The sequence below is a fragment of the Budorcas taxicolor genome, chromosome 11 (assembly GCF_023091745.1).
Source record: "Budorcas taxicolor isolate Tak-1 chromosome 11, Takin1.1, whole genome shotgun sequence".
NCBI lineage: Eukaryota > Metazoa > Chordata > Mammalia > Artiodactyla > Bovidae > Budorcas > Budorcas taxicolor.
In genome coordinates, this window is record NC_068920.1 from 31181805 (window position 1) to 31203527 (window position 21723).

At 36.9% G+C, this 21723-nt stretch overlaps 1 protein-coding gene and 1 pseudogene across 1 annotated transcript; both read right to left on the reverse strand.

Moving 5' to 3' along the window:
* Window positions 1-1163: 1163 nt before the first annotated feature.
* LOC128056893 (olfactory receptor 2W1-like) lies at window positions 1164-2109 on the reverse strand. Its single transcript, XM_052649714.1, is given in 2 exon segments — window positions 1164-2022; window positions 2024-2109. Coding segments are annotated over 2 exon segments (945 nt in total).
* Window positions 2110-11596: 9487 nt separating this feature from the next.
* On the reverse strand, window positions 11597-12534 carry LOC128056721 (olfactory receptor 2W1-like; annotated as a pseudogene).
* Between the last annotated feature and the right edge of the window lie 9189 nt (window positions 12535-21723).

A 21723-nucleotide genomic window follows, 5' to 3' on the forward strand; every position in this document is an offset into this window, starting at 1 on the left:
CCATGTTGCTGCAAATGGCATTATTCATTTTTTTTACTCATTTTTTATGGCTGAGTAATAACCTATGGACTGCAAGGAGATCAAACCAGTCAATCCTAAAGGAAATCAGTCCTAAATATTCATTGGAAGGACTGATGCTGAAGTTGAAACTTCAATACTTTGGCCACGTAAAGAGAAGAACTGACTCATTGGAAAAGACCCTGATGCTGGGAAAGATTGAAGGCAGGAGGAGAAGGGGATGACAGAGGATGAGATGGTTGGATGGCATCACTGACTCAATGGACTTGGGTTTGAATAAGCTCTGGAAGTTGGTGTTGAACAGGGAAGCCTGGTGTGCTGTACTCTATGGGGTCACAAAGAGTAGGACAAGACTGGATGACTGAACAACAACAAGAATAACCTATGCTCACCTATATTATAATAACCTATAACACATACACCAGGGCTTCTTTATCTCTTTTGTTAATGGACATTTAGGTTACTTCCATGTCTTGGCTATTGTAACTTGTGCTGCTATGAGCACTGGCTGGTGGAGCAGGAAATGGCAACCCACTCCAATATTCTTGCCTGGGAAACCCCATGAACAGAGGAGCCTGGAGAACTGCAGTCCATAGGGTTGCAAAGAGCCAGACATGACTGAGCACATACACACACATGAGCATTGGGGTGTGTATATTTCTTTTTTTGAATTAGAGTTTTCTCCAGATACATGTCCATATAATAACTTTATTTTTAGTTTTTAAAGGAACCTCCGCATGGATTTCAATTGTGGCTCCTCCAACTTACATCTCCATCAACAGTGTAAGAGAGTTCATTTTTCTCCACATCTTCTCCAGCATTTATTATTTGTAGACTTTTAAATGATGACCATTCTTACTGGTGTGAGGTGAAACCTCATTGTAATTTTGATTTGAATTTCTCTAATAATTGATGATTTTGAGCATCTATTTATGTGCCTGTTGGCCATTAGCTAGTGACTTTGAAAGGCATTTTTAGTTTATAATCAACCCTTGGCATTATAGGACACTGACATTAAAATATAAGCACATTTTTCTAGGTATTATTTTCACTTATAGGTAAAGGCTGCTACTAAAATAATTTCACAATGAACTAAAGGTTACATGAGGCCAATTTCTTTATTGGAAATGCCTTGTGAAAAGATGTTAGTGTCCTATTGTTTCTCCAGAAAGTTTTTCTTTTCTAATCAGCCTCTTCATGGCCCCCTTGAACTCCTTATTCCTTAGTGTATAGATCAGTGGGTTCAAGCTGGGAGTAACAATGGAATAAAAGATACTGAGTAGTTTACCCTCATCCTGAGATGGACTGTTTCCTGGTTGTATGCACATGTAGATAACAGTCCCATAGAAGATGGAGACCACAATGAGATGGGAGGAACAGGTCCCAAATGCTTTTTGTCTCCCTGCTGCACACTTGATCTTGAGCACAGCTACAGCAATGAAGCTATATGAAACCAGAATGAGAAGAAGCGGTGGGAGGAAAATAAAAAAACACAGTGCAAATAAGATTTCTTCCATGACTGTGGTGTCCACACATGTGATTTTGACCATTGCAGATATCTCACAGAAATAGTGATCCAGGTGGTGGTTTTCACATCGGGGAAGACTCATAGCATAGGGAGAGAGGATCATGCAATTAATGATACCAATTATCCAGGTCACGGTCACTAGGCCTCGACAGAGTTGAGGGTTCATTATTGTCATGTAATGTAGAGGCTTGCAGACAGCATTGAATCTGTCATAGGACATCACAGCCAGGAGCATACATTCAACTGTGCATAATGTCACATCAGTGAAAAGTTGAAAGGCACAACCACTGAAAGAGATTTTTTTGTCTTTACCCCAAACATTGACCAACATCTGTGGGACTCTATTTGTGGTATAAGAGAGATCCAAGATGGCCAGATTTCTAAGGAAGAAGTACATAGGAATTTGGAGACGTTCATCTAGTAATGGCAGCAGGATGATGGCGATATTTCCTATCAAGGCAATAGTGTAGAAGAAAGACAACCCCAGAGATGATCATCTCCAGTTGAGGCCATCCAGGGAAACCAAGGAGTATAAAACCACCAAAGTAGCTATCATTGATCATTTTCTTATTTTCTTAATATCAGCTGTGAACATAAAATATTAACATATTGGAAACCATAGTGAGTATGTTTTTAAACAATATTACAGGTATATATTGCTAAGATAAACATCACACAATTAAAAAATTAGTATTTAAATCTCATAATTATTTTAACTTTCCTGTTTATTCGATTTGGTATAAAATTTATTTAAAGGATACTTTGCCTCCAGAGTTTATACTCTCAATTACTTTGTCTCCTTTTATGTCAAGGCAAAAAAACTGCAGAAGTCTCAGAAGAAAATCCTGAGAAAAATGGTTGAACGAAGCCAGATGGACTTCCCTTTACAAATCAGGATGCTGGAAAGGGGGTTGGGAATCAGTAACAAATTGTTGCCTCCTTCATCCAAGGGTTCATAGAAAATGAAGGCTGCATAACTGTTATGACTTTTCCAATAGTTAAGCACAAAGGTTCAATCCTGCTGTCCATGTTCACTCTGCTATATAAATCTTCTGATCTTATATTTTAAAATGCAAACTTTCAACTAAAAACTTGTATTTCCAAACATTATTTTTCTTTTTCCATCACTCCCCAGAACAGTGTTCTCCCTCTTTCACTGCAGACACAACTTTTTTCTTTAAAAAAAAATGTTATTTATTTTAATTGGATGCTAATTACTTTACAATATTATGGTTCAACTGTACTTTTGATTCCAAATTATATCATTTCCTATGAAGTAATTCTTTTAAAATGTACCTATTTCTTAGTTTTATCTCAATCATTAATATTTATTTATGTCCTATCCCTCATCTTACAGGAGTTCCAGTTCTACTACTTATGCATTTAAAATGTTAAACAACTTCAAGAGGGGGAATTGTGTTATTTTTATGTTTATATCCCTAGTGACCTTTCTCAGGATTAGCACAGAAAAAAAAATATGTAAACATTTGATGTTGGTCCAAGGAGACTATGATGACCACACATGGACATTTCTTTTCCTATCTAACAAACCTAGTGTCTTTTTTCAAACTCATTTCTGCTAAGAAAATGTCTCTCAAGCCCACAAATAGATTCCTAGTTTCTAAACCAGAGGTCTTTTCTAAATTATTTTTCTGCTTGAATTCTCAATGGTAGGTTAATATCTTCTATATTAGACCTGCCCTTTGCCTTCATAAATAGTTCTTTTCAATTTTTCACTAACATTTCCCTCAGTGAAATTTCCATTCTTTCCCTCCTTTCTTCCTGCATATATAAACCACATTCTCTAATGGAATCCCCTTTGTCCCATATTTCCTCTGCCTCTGTGACTTCAGTTACTAATTCTGTGCACATAACTTAGAATTCAATTTTTTCTGGTCCCTTCATCTTTTGCAGCTTCAAACTTACAAATTTAGCTAATCTGTGGGATTTCCACTGGGTTTTTACTCCCATATCAATCATATATGCAAAATTGAATTCATTCTGTTTTATATCTTAAAACAAAAGCTTTTGATCCATATAGCTGCCTCATAAGGTATCTCCTAGGTTCTTAACAAATGTTTGTTAAAATGAATTTATGAATTTGGGGGGTAGAAATTAAAAACGCAAATAGACATTTTCAAGTGAAATCAATTTAGGATTTAATGTATGTTTTGAACTTTGAAGTAAAGAAGATTGCTATAGAAACCAGAAACTTTTATGCAAATTCTTTAAATTGGAAATCTTATCAAATGTTTTAAAAACAGCATAATTTCTTTTCCCACTTACCCTAATTAAGCTTAGTGAGCTTTTCTGTGGTAGTGATTTAACCAAGGACTTTCTGGAGGAGAAAAATTGAACTCTTCTAAAGAAGGAAATGTTCCTTTCTCTCTTTCCCTAAATAAGACTGAATATATAATTCTTCATTACTTATTTCATTATACCATTCCTCCCACTTGCCATTGAGATCCTATGTGATAGTGGCAGGAGGCAGCCACTGCCAGTCATCTTTCACAGTTCAAGTACCCATTCAAGAAGAACCTTACCATTATACATTTCAGAGAAGAAAACGTGTTCAATGTGAAAGATAACAAGTAGTTTTCCCTAACCAGCAGTGATAAAATTTGTTGAGTCTGGGAAGACCTTGGGGACAATGGGTTACTCATTAGCAATTAAATGTGTATTGTGTAATTATCCAAGGAAGAAGATCATTAAAAAAAAAAAATCTCCCCGGAGAAATTCTCCCAGGTAATCAATACTATTAATATAAGTTTAAATAAGTAACTACAATTTTACAAGTCAGTATACATTTCTTATATGCACTTTGATCAATAAAATACTTTTATTGATGGCTTTATTATTCTACTTTATATGGGAGAACATTGCTTGTCAAGAAGTTATAGACTATCACAAGGTAACAGACATAATGAACAATACAGATGAGACATACAAACCTACATATGATAGTAACTGTACTTTTTTAGTTTCTATCACCTCTAATTTGTATAACCTAACTTTCAAATATTTTTTCATAACAATGAAATACCCAATTTTGGCAAAGAAGGACAATTTCAGCAATAGGCGTACCTCACAGAAGTGTACCAGACTCACTACCACAGACAGAAAGGGTGAGAAAACTATGGTGGCAATCATTGGATAGCTTTAAGTTTGAAAACCATGATTTATTATTTAGACATTTGCCTGTTACTCCCATTGAGGGCACACTGATCAATTACACACTCCCTGGAAATTGCCATTTTGTATGTATGTAATTCCAAACATGAGAAACACTGGGCTGGAGAAGCACAAGCTGGAATCAAGATTGCTGGGAGAAATATCAATAACCTCAGATATGCAGATGATGCCACCCTTATGGCAGAAAGTGAAGAGGAACTAAAAAGCCTCTTGATGAAAGTGAAAGTGGAGAGTGAAAAAGTCGGCTTAAAGCTCAACATTCAGAAAATGAAGATCATGGCATCCAGCCCATCACTTCATGGGAAATAGATGGGGAAACAGAGGAAACAGTGTCAGACTTTATTTTGGGGGCTCCAAAATCACTGCAGATGGTGATTGCAGCCATGAAATTAAAAGACCCTTAGTCCTTGGAAGGAAAGTTATGACCAACCTAAACAGCATATTGAAAGGTAGAGACATTACTTTGCCAACAAAGGTCCATCGAGTCAAGGCTATGGTTTTTCCAATAGTCGTGTAGGGATGTGAGAGTCAGACTGTGAAGAAAGCTGAGTGCTGAAGAATTGATGCTTTTGAACTGTGGTGTTGGAGAAGACTCTTAAGAGTCCCTTGGACTGCAAGGAAATCCAACCAGTCCATTCTAAAGGAGATCAGTCCTGGGTGCTCTTTGGAAGGAATGATGCTAAAGCTGAAACTCCAGTACTTTGGCTACCTCATGTGAAGAGTTGAGTCATTGGAAAAGACTCTGATGCTGGGAGGGATTGGGGGCAGGAGGAGAAAGGGATGAAAGAGGATGAGATGGCTGGATGACATCACCCACTCGATGGCTGTGAGTTTGAGTGAACTCCGGGCGTTGGTGATGGACAGGAAGGCCTGGCATGCTGCAATTCATGGAGTCGCAAAGAGTCGATCATGACTGAGTGACTGAACTGAACTAAATTCCAAAAAATATTCAGCAGCTTTTGCTGTTGAATAGTTTTAGTAATGACATCAGAAAATGTAAGCCTTGTCAGTGACCCTAAGATTATTTGTAATGGCAGATTAAATTTCTATTACTAGTATGATGAAAAATCATTAATTCTCCTTCTCTGAGAAACTGCCTCAAAAAGGAAAATAATAAAAGCATGAAAGCAAATTTCATTTTAAAATCTGGCCTCTGAAACATACATAGATCATAAAATAGAAAAATATTTTGGAATTAGAGAAGACCAGACAGGTGTGGAACAATGGAGGAAAAGGATGCCCACTACTGCAAATAGCTGACAGAACCCCTCTCTCTCTGTGAATATGGCCTGCGGTGAATTATCTGACTCTCATTAAAACAACAGGAACAGGAAATGAGGCATTATCAATGGAAGAGTTCTTAACCCTGAAATGACTTCTAGAAGAAGCTAAGAAGAAACCACTGGGCTAAATGATATTTGAAAGATATAGTTTTTTGTTTGTTCACTGGACATGAGTGAGACTGCACTGTGAAAAAACATAATGTAGAAAATCTTAGTTGACAACATAAAATTATAGCCTAAAAAGCTCACTTCTACACACAACCCTGGGTCTGAAGAAACATTCATTTCTTAATTTAATTTGTATTTTATATTGGAGTAGTTAATTTACAATATTGAGTAGAATTCCCTGTGCTGTATAGTAGGTCCTTGTTGATTATCTATCAGTCTTCTTGCCTGGAGAATCCCAGGGATGGGGGAGCCTGGTGGGCTGCCATCTATGGGATCACACAGAGTTGGACATGACTGAAGCAACTTAGCAGCAGCAGCAGCGGCAGCAGTGTATATACATTAATGCCAAACTCCTATTTATTCCTCCCCCTGCTTTTCTGTTTGGTGACCATAAGTTTGTTCTCTCTGTCTATAGGACTGTTTCTACTCTGTAAATAAGTTCATTTGTATCACTTGTATGTAGAATCTTAAAAAAAAAAAAAAGCATACTATTAAATAGATTCCTGACTTCATTTAGACTTCATCAATTATTTCCTTAGTGTCCTGGTTCTGTCCCCGGACCCAAGCTAAGATGCCACATTGCATTTACTGTTTTATCTCACTATCCTCTGGTCTGTGACAGTTCCTGTCTCCTTTTTTCCCCCCATTTTTAAAATGACATTGACAGTTTTGAGGCATACTGTGAGGTATTTTACAGAATGTCCCTCAGTTTGTGTCAATTTAGTATTTTTCTCATGATGAGAGTGGGGCTGTGGATTTTTGAAAAGACCACTGCAGAATGCCACCTGTCTTGGTATTCTTTTCACATCATCTCAGGGGTACATGACATAACAACACACTTATGGAAACGTGTAGAATAGTGAGGAACCAGAAACACATGCTCAGAAACAGGAATAAATTTAGTATCTTTTGTTATATCTGTATACAGGGATATTTCATAGGCATTTTAAATTATGATGTAGGTTAATATTTTTAAGTATAAAAAGTAGATTGCAAAGCAGGAGACATAGTAAGATTTCATTTAGTAACTACAAAATATCTTTACGAATATGTGGTTTAAAACCTCTGCACACTGCCTCACAACAACCCTACAGGAAAAACGCCGTGGTCCCAGAACCTGCCTCTGAGGGCCCTGAGGCCCACGACTGTAATAGCTGTGTACCGTTCCCCAACAGGAGCCAGTGTCCACACCCACATGGAGGTTGACCCTAGGACCTGGGAAGCAGAAAAACATTCTCCATCAGAAGGAGTATGTGTTTTTCAAGACGTGATCTACGTGGTGGGGCTAATGATGACTCCTAGATTTACTGCAAAGAGTAAATAAGATAACAGGTGTGAAAACAGAAGACTGAAAAGGTAATTGTAGATGTTGGCCCTGGGAAGAGTGGGTCTATAGGGGAGGGCATTCTGCTGAGAAAAATCCTGTTTTTCCTTTAAATCTTTTTTGCGGACACATGGACTCACTTTTTCAGATTTAACCCTCTGCATGTTCATTGCCTGAGCTCATACTCTAGAGGATTTCCTTTCCACAAATGGGACCTAACTAAATTTAAAAGCTTTGCACAGCAAAGGAAACCATAAACAAGATGAAAACACAGCCTTCAGAATGGCATAAAATATTGGCAAATGAAGCAACTGATGAGGGATTAATACCCAAAATACACAAACACCTCATGCAACTCAATATCAAAAAAACAGCCCAATCAAAAGTTGGGTGGAAGACCTAAATAGATACTTCTCCAAATAAAGAAAAGAGGACATTTCAGTGACCAGTAAAGTCACATTTATTTGTGGCAGTTTTTCCGAATGCCAGAGCAAGAATTTTACCTTTTCTTAAAAGAGGTGCCGTGGTAATACCCCCATCAGTTTAGTTCAGTCACTCAGTCATGTCCAACTCTTTGTGACCCCATGAATCACAGCACGCCAGGCCTCCCTGGTCATCACCAACTCCCGGAGTTCACCCAAACTCATGTCCATCGAGTCCGTAATGCCATCCAGCCATCTCATCCTCGGTCGTCCCCTTCTCCTCCTGCCCCCAATCCCTCCCAGCATCAGAGTCTTTTCCAATGACTCAACTCTTCACATGAGGTAGCCAAAGTATTGGAGTTTCAGCTTTAGCAGCATTCCTTCCGAAGAATACCCGCGACTGATCTCCTTTAGAATGGACTGATTGGATCTCCTTGCAGTCCAAGGGACTCTCAAGAGTCTTCTCCAACACCACAGTTCAAAAGTTATAATTCTTAGGTGCTCAGCTTTCTTCAGAGTCCAACTCTCACATCCATACACGACCACTGGAAAAACCATAGCCTTGACTAGATGGACCTTTGTTGGCAAAGTAATGTCTCTGCTTTTCAATATGCTATCTAGGTTGGTCATAATTTTCCTTCCAAGGAGTAAGCATCTTTTAATTTCATGGCTGCAATCACCATCTGCAGTGATTTTGGAGCCCCCCAAAAATAAAGTCTGACACTGTATCCACTGTTTCCCCATCTATTTGCCATGAAGTGATGGGACCAGATGCCACGATCTTCGTTTTCTGAATGTTGAGCTTTAAGCCGACTTCTTCACTCTCCACTTTGACTTTCACCAAGAGGCTTTTTAGTTCCTCTTCACTTTCTGCCATAAGGGTGGCATCATCTGCATATCTGAGGTTATTGATATTTCTCCCAGCAATCTTGATTCCAGCTTGTGTTTCTTTCAGCCCAATGTTTCTCATGATGTTCTGCATAGAAGTTAAATAAGCAGGGTGACAATATACATCCTTGACGTACTCCTTTTCCTATTTGGATCCAGTCTGTTGTTCCGGGTCCAGTTCTAACTGTTGCTACCTGACCTGCATATAGGTTTCTCAAGGTCAGGTGGTGTGGTATTCCCATCTCTTTCAGAATTTTCCACAGTTTATTATCATCCACACAGTCAAAGGCTTTGGCATAGTCAATAAAGCAGAAATAGATGTTTTTCTGGAACTCTCTTGCTTTTTTGATGATCCAGAGGATGTTGGCAATTTGATCTCTGGTTCCTCTGTCTTTTCTAAAAACAGCTTGAACATCTGGAAGTTCATAGATCATGCATTGCTGAAGCCTGGCTTGGAGAATTTTGAGCATTACTTTACTAGCATGCGAGATGAGTGCAATTATGCAGTACTTTGAGCATTCTTTGACATTGCCTTTCTTTGGGATTGGAATCAAAACTGACCTTTTCCAGTCCTGTGGCCACTGCTGAGTTTTCCAAATTTGCTGGCATATTGACTGCAGCACTTTCACAGCATCATCTTTCAGGATTTGACATAGCTCAACCAGAATTCCATCACCTTCACTAGCTTTGTTCGTAGCGATGCTTTCTAAGGCCCACTTGACTTCTCATTCCAGGATGTCTGGCTCTAGGTGAGTGGCCACACCATCGTGATTATCTGGGTCGTGAAGATCTTTTTTGTACAGTTCTTCTCTGTATTCTTGCCACCTCTTCTTAATATCTTCTGCTTCTGTTAGGTCCCTACCATTTCTGTCCTTTATCGAGCCCATCTTTGCATGAAATGTTCCCTTGGTATCTCTACTATTCTTGAGGAGATCTCTAGTCTTTTCCATTCCATTATTTTCCTCTATTTCTTTGCATTGATTGCAGAGGAAGGCTTTCTTATATCCCCTTGCTATTCTTTGGAACTCTGCATTAAGATGCTTATATCCTTTCTTTTCCTTTGCTTTTCACTTCTCTTCTTTTCACAGCTATTTATAAGGCCTCCCCAGACAGCCATTTTGCTTTTTTGCATTTCTTTTCCATGGGGATGGTCTTGATCCCTGTCTCCTGTACAATGTCACAAACCTCCATCTATAGTTCTTCAGGCACTCTATCTATCAGATCTAGTCCCTTAAATCTACTTCATCATAAGGAATTTGATATAGGTCACACCTGAATGGTCTAGTGGCCCCAGTGATTTCCCCTACATTCTTCAATTTAAATCTGGATTTGGCAATAAGGAGTCCATGATCTGAGCCACAGTTAGCTCCCAGTCTTGTTTTTGCTGACTCTATTGAGCTTCTCCATCTTTGGCTGCAAAGAATATAATCAGTCTGATTTTAGTGTTGACCATCTGGTGATGTCCATGTGTTGAGTCTTCTGTTGTATTGTATTGCTATGTCCAGTGCATTCTCTTGGCAAAATTCTATTAGCCTTTGCACTGCTTCATTCCGTATTGCAAGGACAAATTTGCCTGTTACCCCAGGTGTTTCTTGACTTCCTACTTTTGCAATCCAGTACCCTATAATAAAAAGGACATCTTTCTTGGGTATTAGTTCTAAAAGGTCTTGTAGGTCTTCATAGAACTGTTCAACTTCAGCTTCTTCAACCTTACTGGTTGGGGCATAGACTTGGATTACTGTGATATTGGATGGTTTGCCTTGGAAACGAACAGAGATCATTCTGTCGTTTTTGAGATTGCATACAAGTACTGCATTTTGGACTCTTTTGTTGACCATGATGGCTACTCCATTTCTTCTAAGGGATTCCTGCCCACAGTAGTAGATATAATCGTCATCTGAGTTAAATTCACCCATTTCAAATACCCCCATGCTGACCCCTAAAATAAGAAATTTGGAAAATCTGTGGGAAAAATAAAAGCATTCCTATTGATATCTTAAAGATGGTTACTCGTGTGTGACATAAAATATTTTTCATTTTGTGCTCACAATTACTTTTTGGAGTAATAATATGGGTAGAGGAAAATATCAAAAAAAGAAATTTTTGATGTGGTCAATTAACATTGCATCACTGTGAAGATGATTGATAATTGGAACTCTTGTTCTTCTTGGTTAATAGTGGTTTTACTGCTGTCAGTAAAGAGCAGCTTTCAACCCCTTAAAATTATGAGAATATCTAGTTAGCATAATGAAAGGAAAATATTACAGTTAACTGAGGAATGTAAGTAAAATTTGCACATGTATAATCTAAAAGAATCAGTGCATATTGTAAAATATTTTTAGTTTTGGTGCCTCAGTTTAAAACTTATTTTAAATTTTTTTTGTACATGTATCATAATACATTAGCTATTAAATAATGCATTATATTTGATAATTTTTTGTATATTTCATGAGTACTTCTCTCAGGTGAGAAGTGACTTCTCTGGTAGCTCAGATGGTGAAGAGTCTCCTGGAGACCTGTTGGACCCCTGGGTAGGGAATATCCCCCAGAGAAGAAAATGGCAACCCACTCCAGTATTTTTGCCTGAGAATACCATGGACAGAGGAGCCTGGCAGGCTGCCGTCCATGGGGTTGCAAAGACTCGGACACGACTGAGTGACCTCACTTTCATGTACTTTATCTCAGGTGATGACGCAACATAAATTGTCAACATATAAAGGTTGTAAAAGACACATTTCCATAATAGAAATTTCTGGAAGGAAAAATCAGCATCCTATTGTTTCCACAGAACTTTCTTTTTCCCAATCAGTCTCTTTATGGCCCCCTTGAACTCCTTATTCCTTAGAGTATAGATCAGTGGGTTCATGCTGGGAGTAAAATGGAATAAAAGATACTGAGAAGTTTACCCTCATTTTGATTTGGACTGTTTCCTGGCTGGATGTACATATAGATAACAGTTCCGTAGAAGATGGATACCACAATGAGATGGGAGGAACAGGTCCCAAATGCTTTTTGCCTTCCTGTTGCAGATTTGATCTTGAGCACAGCTGCAGCAATGAAGCCATAAGAAACCAGAATGAGAAGAAGAGGAGCAAGAACGATAATCAGGCACATGGCAAATGTGGTTACCTCCATGGCTGTTGTGTCCACACACGCAATCTTGATCACTGCAGACATTTCACAAAAGAAGTGATCCAGGTGGTGATTTCAGCATCGAGGAAGACTCACGGCATAGGGGGAAAGTATCATGCAATTAATAACACCAACCACCCAGGCAGTGCCTACAAGGCCCTGGCAAAGTTGGGAGTTCATTATGGTCATATAGTGCAGAGGCCTGCAGACAGCGCTGAACCTGTCATAAGACATCACAGCCAGAAGGATACATTCAACTGAGCAGAGAACCATATCAGTGAAAAGTTGGAAAGCACAGCCACCAAAGGTAATTCTCTTGTCTTTGCCCCAGATATTGACCAACATTTGAGGGACTATGTTTGTGGTATAACTGAGATCCAAAATGGCCAAGCTTCTAAGGAAGAAGTATATGGGAGTTTGGAGATGGTCATCAAGAAAAGATAGCAGGATGATGGCCATATTTCCAATCAGGGCAATGATGTAGAAGAAAAATACCACCCAAGAAATAATCATCTCCATCTGAGGCTGACCTGTGAATCCAAGGAGTATAAATCCACCAAAGAAACTGTCATTGATCATTCTTTTTCTTTTTCTTAATAGCAATTCTGAAAGTAGAATAATCAATATAGTAGAAATCATATGGGTATATTCAGAAACTTCTCTATCAGATTCAAATCAGGATTATATGAATAATATAGATAACAATTTTATTATCAAACACATAAATGTGTTTTTTCAGTGATACAAATCATATAAAATTTAACATATGATAGTAATAGATTATTATATAAATTTTTGAATATCTAGTGAAATGTCCAAATGTGGATTATAGTGGAGAGTTTGATAAAACCTAGAAATTGACATCAATGACTGGAGTGTATAAAAGAGAACTTTGCTCAATTTAATGTCATTTAATGTAACTCTTTATTGAAAGAATTTTCTCTGTGCCTATAATATAGCATAGCAGTGCATGCTAAAAGATGAAGAATTTAAATCATTAACTTTGTTTTATCTTTAAAAATATAATTATATTTATATAGATCCCATTAAGAAACAAAGTCATTAATATTAAATAAAACAGAATAATTTCTGATTCTGTCTGAAGAAAAGATTCTTGGAGTTATTTTCAAATATGGAGATTCCTGGTACTTCTCTAAAATGTTTAATTAACTTATTGATTGATTGACTGGGAGATAAGTACAATAACCATTCTTATTATTCTAACAGTCACAGGAGGGTAGAAATCTGTTATCGGCCTGCTTCTTTTACACCATTATTGTAATATAATTACAATAAAACTTGAAATATGTGTTTATACCTCAAGAACAGGATACCCTAGAATGAGGGAAATATAATAATATAACTTATATCAACATTATTACCTATTCTGTCACTTTATTTTAGTGAGCACTAAGATTTATAAGGACTGATGCTAAAGCTGAAACTCCAGTACTTTGGCCACCTCATGCGAACAGTTGACTCGTTGGAAAAGACTCTGATGCTGGGGGGGATTAGGGGCAGGAAGAGAAGGGGATGACAGAAGATGAGATGGCTAGATGGCATCACTGACTCGATGGACGTAGTTTGAGTGAACTCCGGGAGTTGGTGATGGACAGGGAGGCCTGATATGCTGCAATTCATGGGGTCACAGTTGGATACAACTGAGCAACTGAACTGAACTGAACTGAAGATTTATAACCAGGTCTTTCTTTCTCAAGGGCCTTCTCTTCACCACCATGCGTGTCTCTTTTTGCAGATAACCTCCCACTTTCTTTCTCAAAAAAGCAAGTCTCATCTAGTTCTGTATGTACGACAGTGAATTCAAGTTTTAAATAAAATCAGGAATAAAAGGACTGGAAGACACTTGATATATCATGAGGGTCAGGATATTGGAAGTTAGGAGTGTAGGGCATTTGTAACAATAATATCTTTTTTTAAAAAAATATTTGCTCTAAACCTCTTTTATTTTTTTAAATTTAATTTAAAAATTTTAACATCAAATGCATTTTGGGGGGGGGGGTATAGCTGATTAACAAAGTTGTGATAGTTTTAGGTGAACAGCGAATGGATTCAGTCATACACATACATGTATCCATTCTCCCCCAAACCCACCTCCCATCCAAGCTAGCACATAACATTGAGCAGAGTTCCCTGTTCTATACAATAGGTTTTTGTTGGCTATCCATTTTAAATATAGCGGTGTGTACCTGACCTTCCCAAAGTCCTTAACTATCCCTTCCCCGCAGCAATCACGAGTTCGTTTTCTGTGTCTATGAGTCTGTTTCTGTTTTGTAATTCGGTTTATCTGCCTTCCCTGGTGGCTCAGAGGTTAAAGCATCTGCCTGCAATACAGGAGACCTGGGTTCAATCCCTGGGTTGGGAAGGTCCCCTGGAGAAGGAAATGGCAACCCACTCCAGTATTCTTGACTGGAAAATCCCATGGACAGAGGAGCCTGGGGCCACTAAGAGTCGGACATGACTGAGTGACTTCACTTTCACTTTCATCTGTATCATTTCTTTTTAGAGTCCAGATATGAGGGATGTCATATGATATTTCTCCATCTCTATCTGACTTACTTCACTCAGTATGAGACTCTCTAGATCCATCCATGTTGCTGCAATGGCTTATTTCATTCTTTCTAATGGCTGAGTAAGATTCCATTGTATATATGCACCACATCGTTTCCATCCATTCCTCTGTCAATGGACACCCAGATTGCCTCCATGTCCTGGCTACTGCAAACAGTGGTGCAATGAACACTGGGTGCATGTATCTTTTGGGGCCATGTTTTTCATCGGATATACTCTCTTCTAAAGCAGGATGTTATATCACTACTATTACTTCTTTTCAGTTCATTCTTTACCTTCACTTTTCTTCACTGTATCTTCTCATTCATTTCTCCTCCCCTCCAGTTAGCTCCAATGTTTTCTAACCAACTTCTGCTTTTCTCTTTGCTTCATTGATCCTTTATTCCTGTTAGCTTCAGTTACTAGCTCTGGACAGATAACTCTCCCAAATATCTTTATTAATTCAACTTTCCTTCTCTTTCAGATAGGCAATTTTACCAGTGTACTCAGCATCAACACAGGGCTTTAAATCAATACCACACAGGTTTACATCTCATTTCACAGCATCATAGTTCAAAAATGAGTTCATGATTTTTATTCCTACAACAAATCTACTGCTTTTTTTGTGTGTTGCACATTAATTTTATTAGGTGAATTCTCCCTAAAGTAATTAGTATGTTCTTGATAAATATTTGCTAAAACAGATTATGGGACTCATTAGAAAAGACCCCAATGCTGGGAAAGATTGAAGGCAGGAGGAGAAGGGGATGACAGAGCATGAGGTGGTTGGATGGCATCACCGACTTGATGGACATAAGTTTGAGCAAAGTCTGGGAGTTGGTGATGGACAGGGATGCCTGGCGTGCTACAGTCCTTGGGGGTAACAAGGAGTTGGACACAATTGAGTGACTGAATGGAACTGAACTGATGGGATAAATATTTAATCATGAGCACATGAGTAGAAAGGTATAGCAATTTTTATTTATAGGATCTCCATTTCAACAGATATTAGTTTAGAGATCAATAGATGTTCTAGATGATGTGGTGAGGAGAACACCTGGGGTGAAAGCCACAGGTTGTATGCAAATCATTTTGATTTTGAGAAACACCTTATAATATTACCCAAGAAAAATTAATTTCTCCTCCACTTACCTTAATTCAGCTGAGTAAACTTTTCAGTACTGATGATTCAGCCAAGAAAAATTTGGAAAAAATGTTATTTTATAAAATAGAAATGAATATTCGTTATTAAATATAAATAGAGCAGAACCATCCCTAGGCTTCCACTACTTCTGCCCAGTTCTCACTCTGAACCTTTATGCTTGCCCCTCACCATTCCCAGTTCATAAGCACAGTTAATAAGAATACTTTTGTCTCCTCCAGTGAAGAAGAATCCAACAAGGAGACACATGTGTGCTGTGAATAATAGCTAATTAGATTTCCCTTAAGAACAATGATGAAATTTGTTGAGCAATGATAAAATACCTTGGGATCTGGAGTATCTCATAAGCAATTAAAGTATATTAATAATTGTTCAGAAACACAAAACAAAGGAAAATAAAACAAATCTCCTTAAGAGAATTTATCAGTTTCAAAAGTCAGCTCCTTTTGTCCATTTTGGATTGAGACTAGCATCATCATTACTATTACTCTTATAAGTGAGGCTAATAGGAGTGAAAATAATTATAGTGGTTTTATATTGTGCTTTACTAGTCATATACATTTTTGGTATGTTATGTCTTATTGATCCTTAAAAACTTTTAAATGGATGTTACTTCTTTTTTTTATGTGGATGGAAACTGGGTATAATAGAAGTTTTGTGATAAGCCCTGCATGACCAAGTGAAGCACTTGTCTAAATCTTCTGACTCCATGATTTGTTTTTTAGTTGAATGCATATTATAAGTAATCTAATAGTTTGAAATAAATGTAATTGACAAATATATTTATGATTTCAGCATAGAATAGCAATTTATCAAAATGAAGGAGAGGAGAAAGAAATATAATGGATATAAAAGTAACACAGACATACCTATGATAATGATCGATAGAGGTAAACTTAGAAACATAGTGCAAAATTTAGAAATGTTGCTTCTTCCATTCATAATACATTTTACAGTGTAACCTACTGTAACTACCACTAGACATGGGTTATGAAATCAGCTTTGCCTTGTTTTCCTTCCTGAAGGTTTATTTTGTAGGAGCACATGTATCAGTCCTGTAATGATCTTAGAGGCTGATCATCAATGAAAGTAAAAATTTCAGTGATCTTCTAGTTAAATAAGAGCTTCCCTGTTCTTCTCTCAGAAATAAGCCCAAAATTAATAAATAGAATAAAATACAAAAATCTAAGATACATCTGAAAATTAAAACAATTAAATAATGGTTTCTGAAACTAGAGCAATCAAAGTGGGATGCTTAGGATAATGTCCATCATCACTGAAGTCAAAACTAACTGAAAAACCAGCTTCCTCTAAACAAATGGGAAGGTCTGGAGCAAACAACACCACCACCAAAAAAAGGAAAAGAAAATAGTACATCTATCTGTCTCTTGTTATAATAACAGGAATAGAGAATGAAGATTGGCAATATCAATTATCCTGGATCTCTTTATGGAGTCTATGAAAGGAAAAATAGAAATCATGATTTAAGTCTCTTCTGAAACAAGTAGTCTGTTATTGAAAGAGTGAATAAAACAGGCTTTGCATTATAGCAGATCTAGAGTGGAAAATCTCAACTATCTTTGAGATATAATTGACATATAACATTATATTAGTTTCAGCTGTACAATATTTGTATGTATTGTAAAATGTTCACCACATAAGTCTAGTTAGCACCTATCACTACACACAGTTACAATTTTTTCCCTGTGATGAGAACTTCTAAGATCTACTTTCTTAGCAACTTTTATTTATTTATTTATTTATTTGCTGGGTTTTTTTAAATTTTATTTTTACTTTATTTTACTTTACAATACTGTGTTGGTTTTGCCATACATTGACACGCAGTACAGTATATTAACTGTAGTCACTGTGCTATACATTATGTCAATATTTCCATGATGTTGATTTTATGACTGGAAAAATCTCAATTGAGGAAAAGTAAAGGCCAAACCTGGTGGCTCAGATAGTAAAGAATCTGCCTGCCGTGTGAGAGACCTGGGTTCTATTCCTTGGTTGGCAAGATCCCCTGGAGAAGAGACTAGGAACCCACTCCAGTATTCTTGCTTAGAAAACCCCGCAGAGAGGCGCCTGGCAGGCTACAGCCCATGGGGTCACACAGAGTTGGACATGACTGAGCAACTAACGCACACACACATACCAAAGGCCAGAGTAGCTCTCATACACATTTAACCTGTGTCATGGTGGTTTTGCTGTCAACAAAGATTGCTATGAGCAAGGTCTAGGCCAAGGATTAACCTCTTCTCCAACATGGATGTCTTATAAATAGTTGGTCTAGAAAAGTAAAAACTGATACAGTTAATGATGAATAATCAAAAAAAAGTCAAGGTTTTGTACAAAAGATTTATTACTGGCCATGTGCAAAATACTAAAATATGAAACCAAGAAAGTAATGAGAAAAGGATTGACAGATGAGAAATATTCATTACAAAATGCTGTGTTGGAGGTAAGAACTCTAACCAAACATAATGTCATTATTGCTAAAAAGCCAGCCATAAAATTGTGACCGACAGTATGAAACTATAACACAAAATAGAAGAGCAAAAAGTCATGGCAAATAAGTGGCAAAATAGCAAAGCTGAGATTGTATCATGAACCGGCAGAACTCAGGTCAGAAATAGAGGGGAAAATTGAAAATCAAAAAGAAGAAATAAAAATTAAAATTATAAAAATAGAAAGGAGACTAGGCACTGAATCATAGAAATAAATAAATAACAGAGTATTGTTAAAACCAAGAAAAAATAACCAACAAAGTGCACAATCAAAATTATAATAAACTGTGATTTACAAGTTATAAAGGAATATATAGATCTACAGACTAAAAAATTCTCACTTTATTCCAGCTAAAAAATACATTTACTGGTTAAAAACCCTACTAAGACTACTAGATTTCAAGGAGAATAATCTTCTTCTTAACAAAAAGTTGAAGCATCATTGATTTAAAATGTGTTAGTTTCAGGTGTACAGCAAAATTATGTCTTTACTAAGCTTACACGCTCAGTTGTGCCTGACTCTTTGCAACCCTTTGGGCTGTAGCCTGCCAGGCTCCTCTGTCCATGCAATTTTCCAGGCAAGAATACGGGAGTGGGTTGCCATTTCTTATTCCAGGGAATCTTCCTGACCCAGGGATTGAACCTGCGTCTCCTGTGTCTCCTGCATGGCAAGCGAATTCTTTACCCACTGAGCCAACAGGGAAGTTTTATATATATATATATATATATATATATATATATATATATATATATATATATATACTTTTTCAGTCTTTTCCATTATAGATTATTACAAGACAGTTCCCTGTACTATACAATAGGTCCTTGTTGTTTATTTTATATAGTAATGTGTATCTGTTCATCCCAAACTCCCAGTTTATTCCTTCCTCCCACTTTCACCTTAGTAACATGTTTATTTTCTAAGTCTGTGAGTCTGTTTCTATTTTGTAAAGTTCATTTGTATCATTTTTTTAGATTCCACATGTAAGTTATATCATATATTTGTCTTTGTCTGATTTACTTCAGTTAGTATGATAATCTCTAGGTCTCCAGGTCCATCCTTGTTGTAAAACTGGCATTATTTCATTCTTTTTTATGGCTTAGTAATATTCCATTACATATATATAGTAATATTCCATTATATATATATATACACACACACACACACACACACACACCACATCTTTATCCATTCATCTATAGGCAGACATTTAGGTTACTTCCATGTCTTGGCTATTATAAATAGTGTTTCTGTGAACGTTTAAGTACATGTATCTTTTCAAATTAGCATGTTTGTCTTTTTCAGATTTATGCCCATGAGTTGGATGGCTGAATCATATGGTAACTATTTTTAGTTTTTTAAGGAACTTCCATAATGTTCTCCTAGAGAAGGAAATGAAAACCCACTCCAGTACTCTTGCCTGGAGAATTCCATGCACAGAAGAGCCTGTTGGGCTATAGTCCGTGGGGTCACAAAGAGTCCGACACGACTGAGTGACTAACACACACAACACATAATGTTCTCCATAGTGGCTGCACCAGTTTACGTTTCCACCAACTGTGTAAGAGGGTTCCCTTTTCTCCACAATCTCTCCAGCATTTATCCTTTTTAATAATAGCTATTCTGACTGGTGTGAGGTGATACCTCATTGTAATTTTGATTTGCATCTCTCTGATAATTAGCGACATTAAGCATCTTTTCAGGTACCCATTAGCCATGTGTATGTCTTCTTTGAAAAAGTGTTTATTTAGGTCTTTTGTCCATGTTTTGATTTGGTTGTTGTTGTTGTTTTCAACTGAGCTGTATGAGCTGTTTGTATATTCTGGAAATTAATCTCTTGTCAGTAGGATCATTTGCACCTATTTTCTCCCAGTTTATAGGTTGTCTTTTTGTTTTGTTTATGGTTTCCTTTGCTATGCAAAGGCTTATAGTTTTAATTAGATCTTATTTGTTTATTTTTGCTTTTGTTTCCATTACTCTAGGAGACAGATCCAAAAACATATTTCTACAATTTATGTCAAAGAGTATTCTGCCTATGTTTTCCTTTAGAAGGTTTATAGTATCTGGTTTTACATTTAGATTTTTAAACCATTTTGAGTTTATTTTTGTATACAGTGTTAGAAAATGTTCTAATTTCATTCTTCTACAGGTAGCTGTCCAGTTTTCCCAGCACTACTTATTGCAGAAACTATATTTTCTTCATTTTATATTTTTGCCTCCTTTGTCATAAATTAATTGACCATATATGTATGGGTTTATTTCTGGACTTTCTATCCTATTTCACTGATGTATGTGTCTGGTTTTGCTCTAGTACCATACTGTTTTGATTACTGTAGCTTCCTGAACAATCAGATAAAGGGAGTTATCATTGGAAAGGTACAAGTCAGGCTAGCCCCAGTCTTCTTTACAATAATACTTACAGGAAGTAGAGCAAATCTTGCAAGTATTTAAATGAAAATGTGTGAGTTTAATTTTATTCCTGTAAATACTCTCCTTTAAACATAGAAAGAAGAATACTAGCAGAAACAGAACAGCACAATTACTATGAAATTCATCAAGATAATGGAATAGAAAATTAATATACAGAAATCCAATTTTTTCATATACATTAACAACATGTTAGGGAAGATAATGTAAAAGAAGATTGCATTAACAATAGCAAAACAAAAACAGCACAACTTTATAGCAAATGTAGAATCCATTAATAATGAAACCTTTAATTAAACTATTGAAGGAAACAAAACAAAAACTGAAAAACTGGAAAAATTACACTACACTATATTCTTACAGAAGAGAAATTCCTTTAGAAACTTGAAATAACTGAGATTATTTATCTATGAGTCAGAAACCAGAAGCCATAAAATGGAAAAAAAAAAAAAAAAAAACCAAAACTAAGATCAACTTGTAATCGTACTGAAACAAATAAAAGACAAATGACCAACTGGGAATTACAGTTCTATAAATAACACCAAAACAAGTAAAACTGACTGCCATTTATATCAAAGATAAAGCACCAATTTCCATCAGAGATAAAAAGTTCCTAAAATTGATAAGAAAATCCACCCCCTCCCTCAATAAAGGGTAAAGTATACAAACAGGTAGCTTTGAGGAAAGCAAATAAAATAACTCTTTTAAAATTACACATTCCTCAGTCACACTCAAAATAAGAGAAATGAGAAATAAGACGGTCAATTCAGTTCAGTCGTGTCTGACTCTTTGCAACCCCATGGACTGCAGCATGCTAGGCTTCCCTGTCCATCACCAACTCCCGGAGCTTGCTCAAACGCATGTCCATCGAGTCAGTGATGCTATCCAACCATCTCATCCTCTGTCATCCCCTTCTCCTCCAGCCTTCAATCTTTCCCAGCATCAGGGTCTTTTCCAGTGAGTCAGCTCTTTGCATCAGGTGTCCAAAGTATTGAGCTTCAGCTTCAGCATCAGTCCTTCTGATGAATATTCAAGACTGAAGAAAAGAAGAGAAGCTAAAGGCAAAGGAGAAAAGGAAAGATATACCCATTTGAATGCAG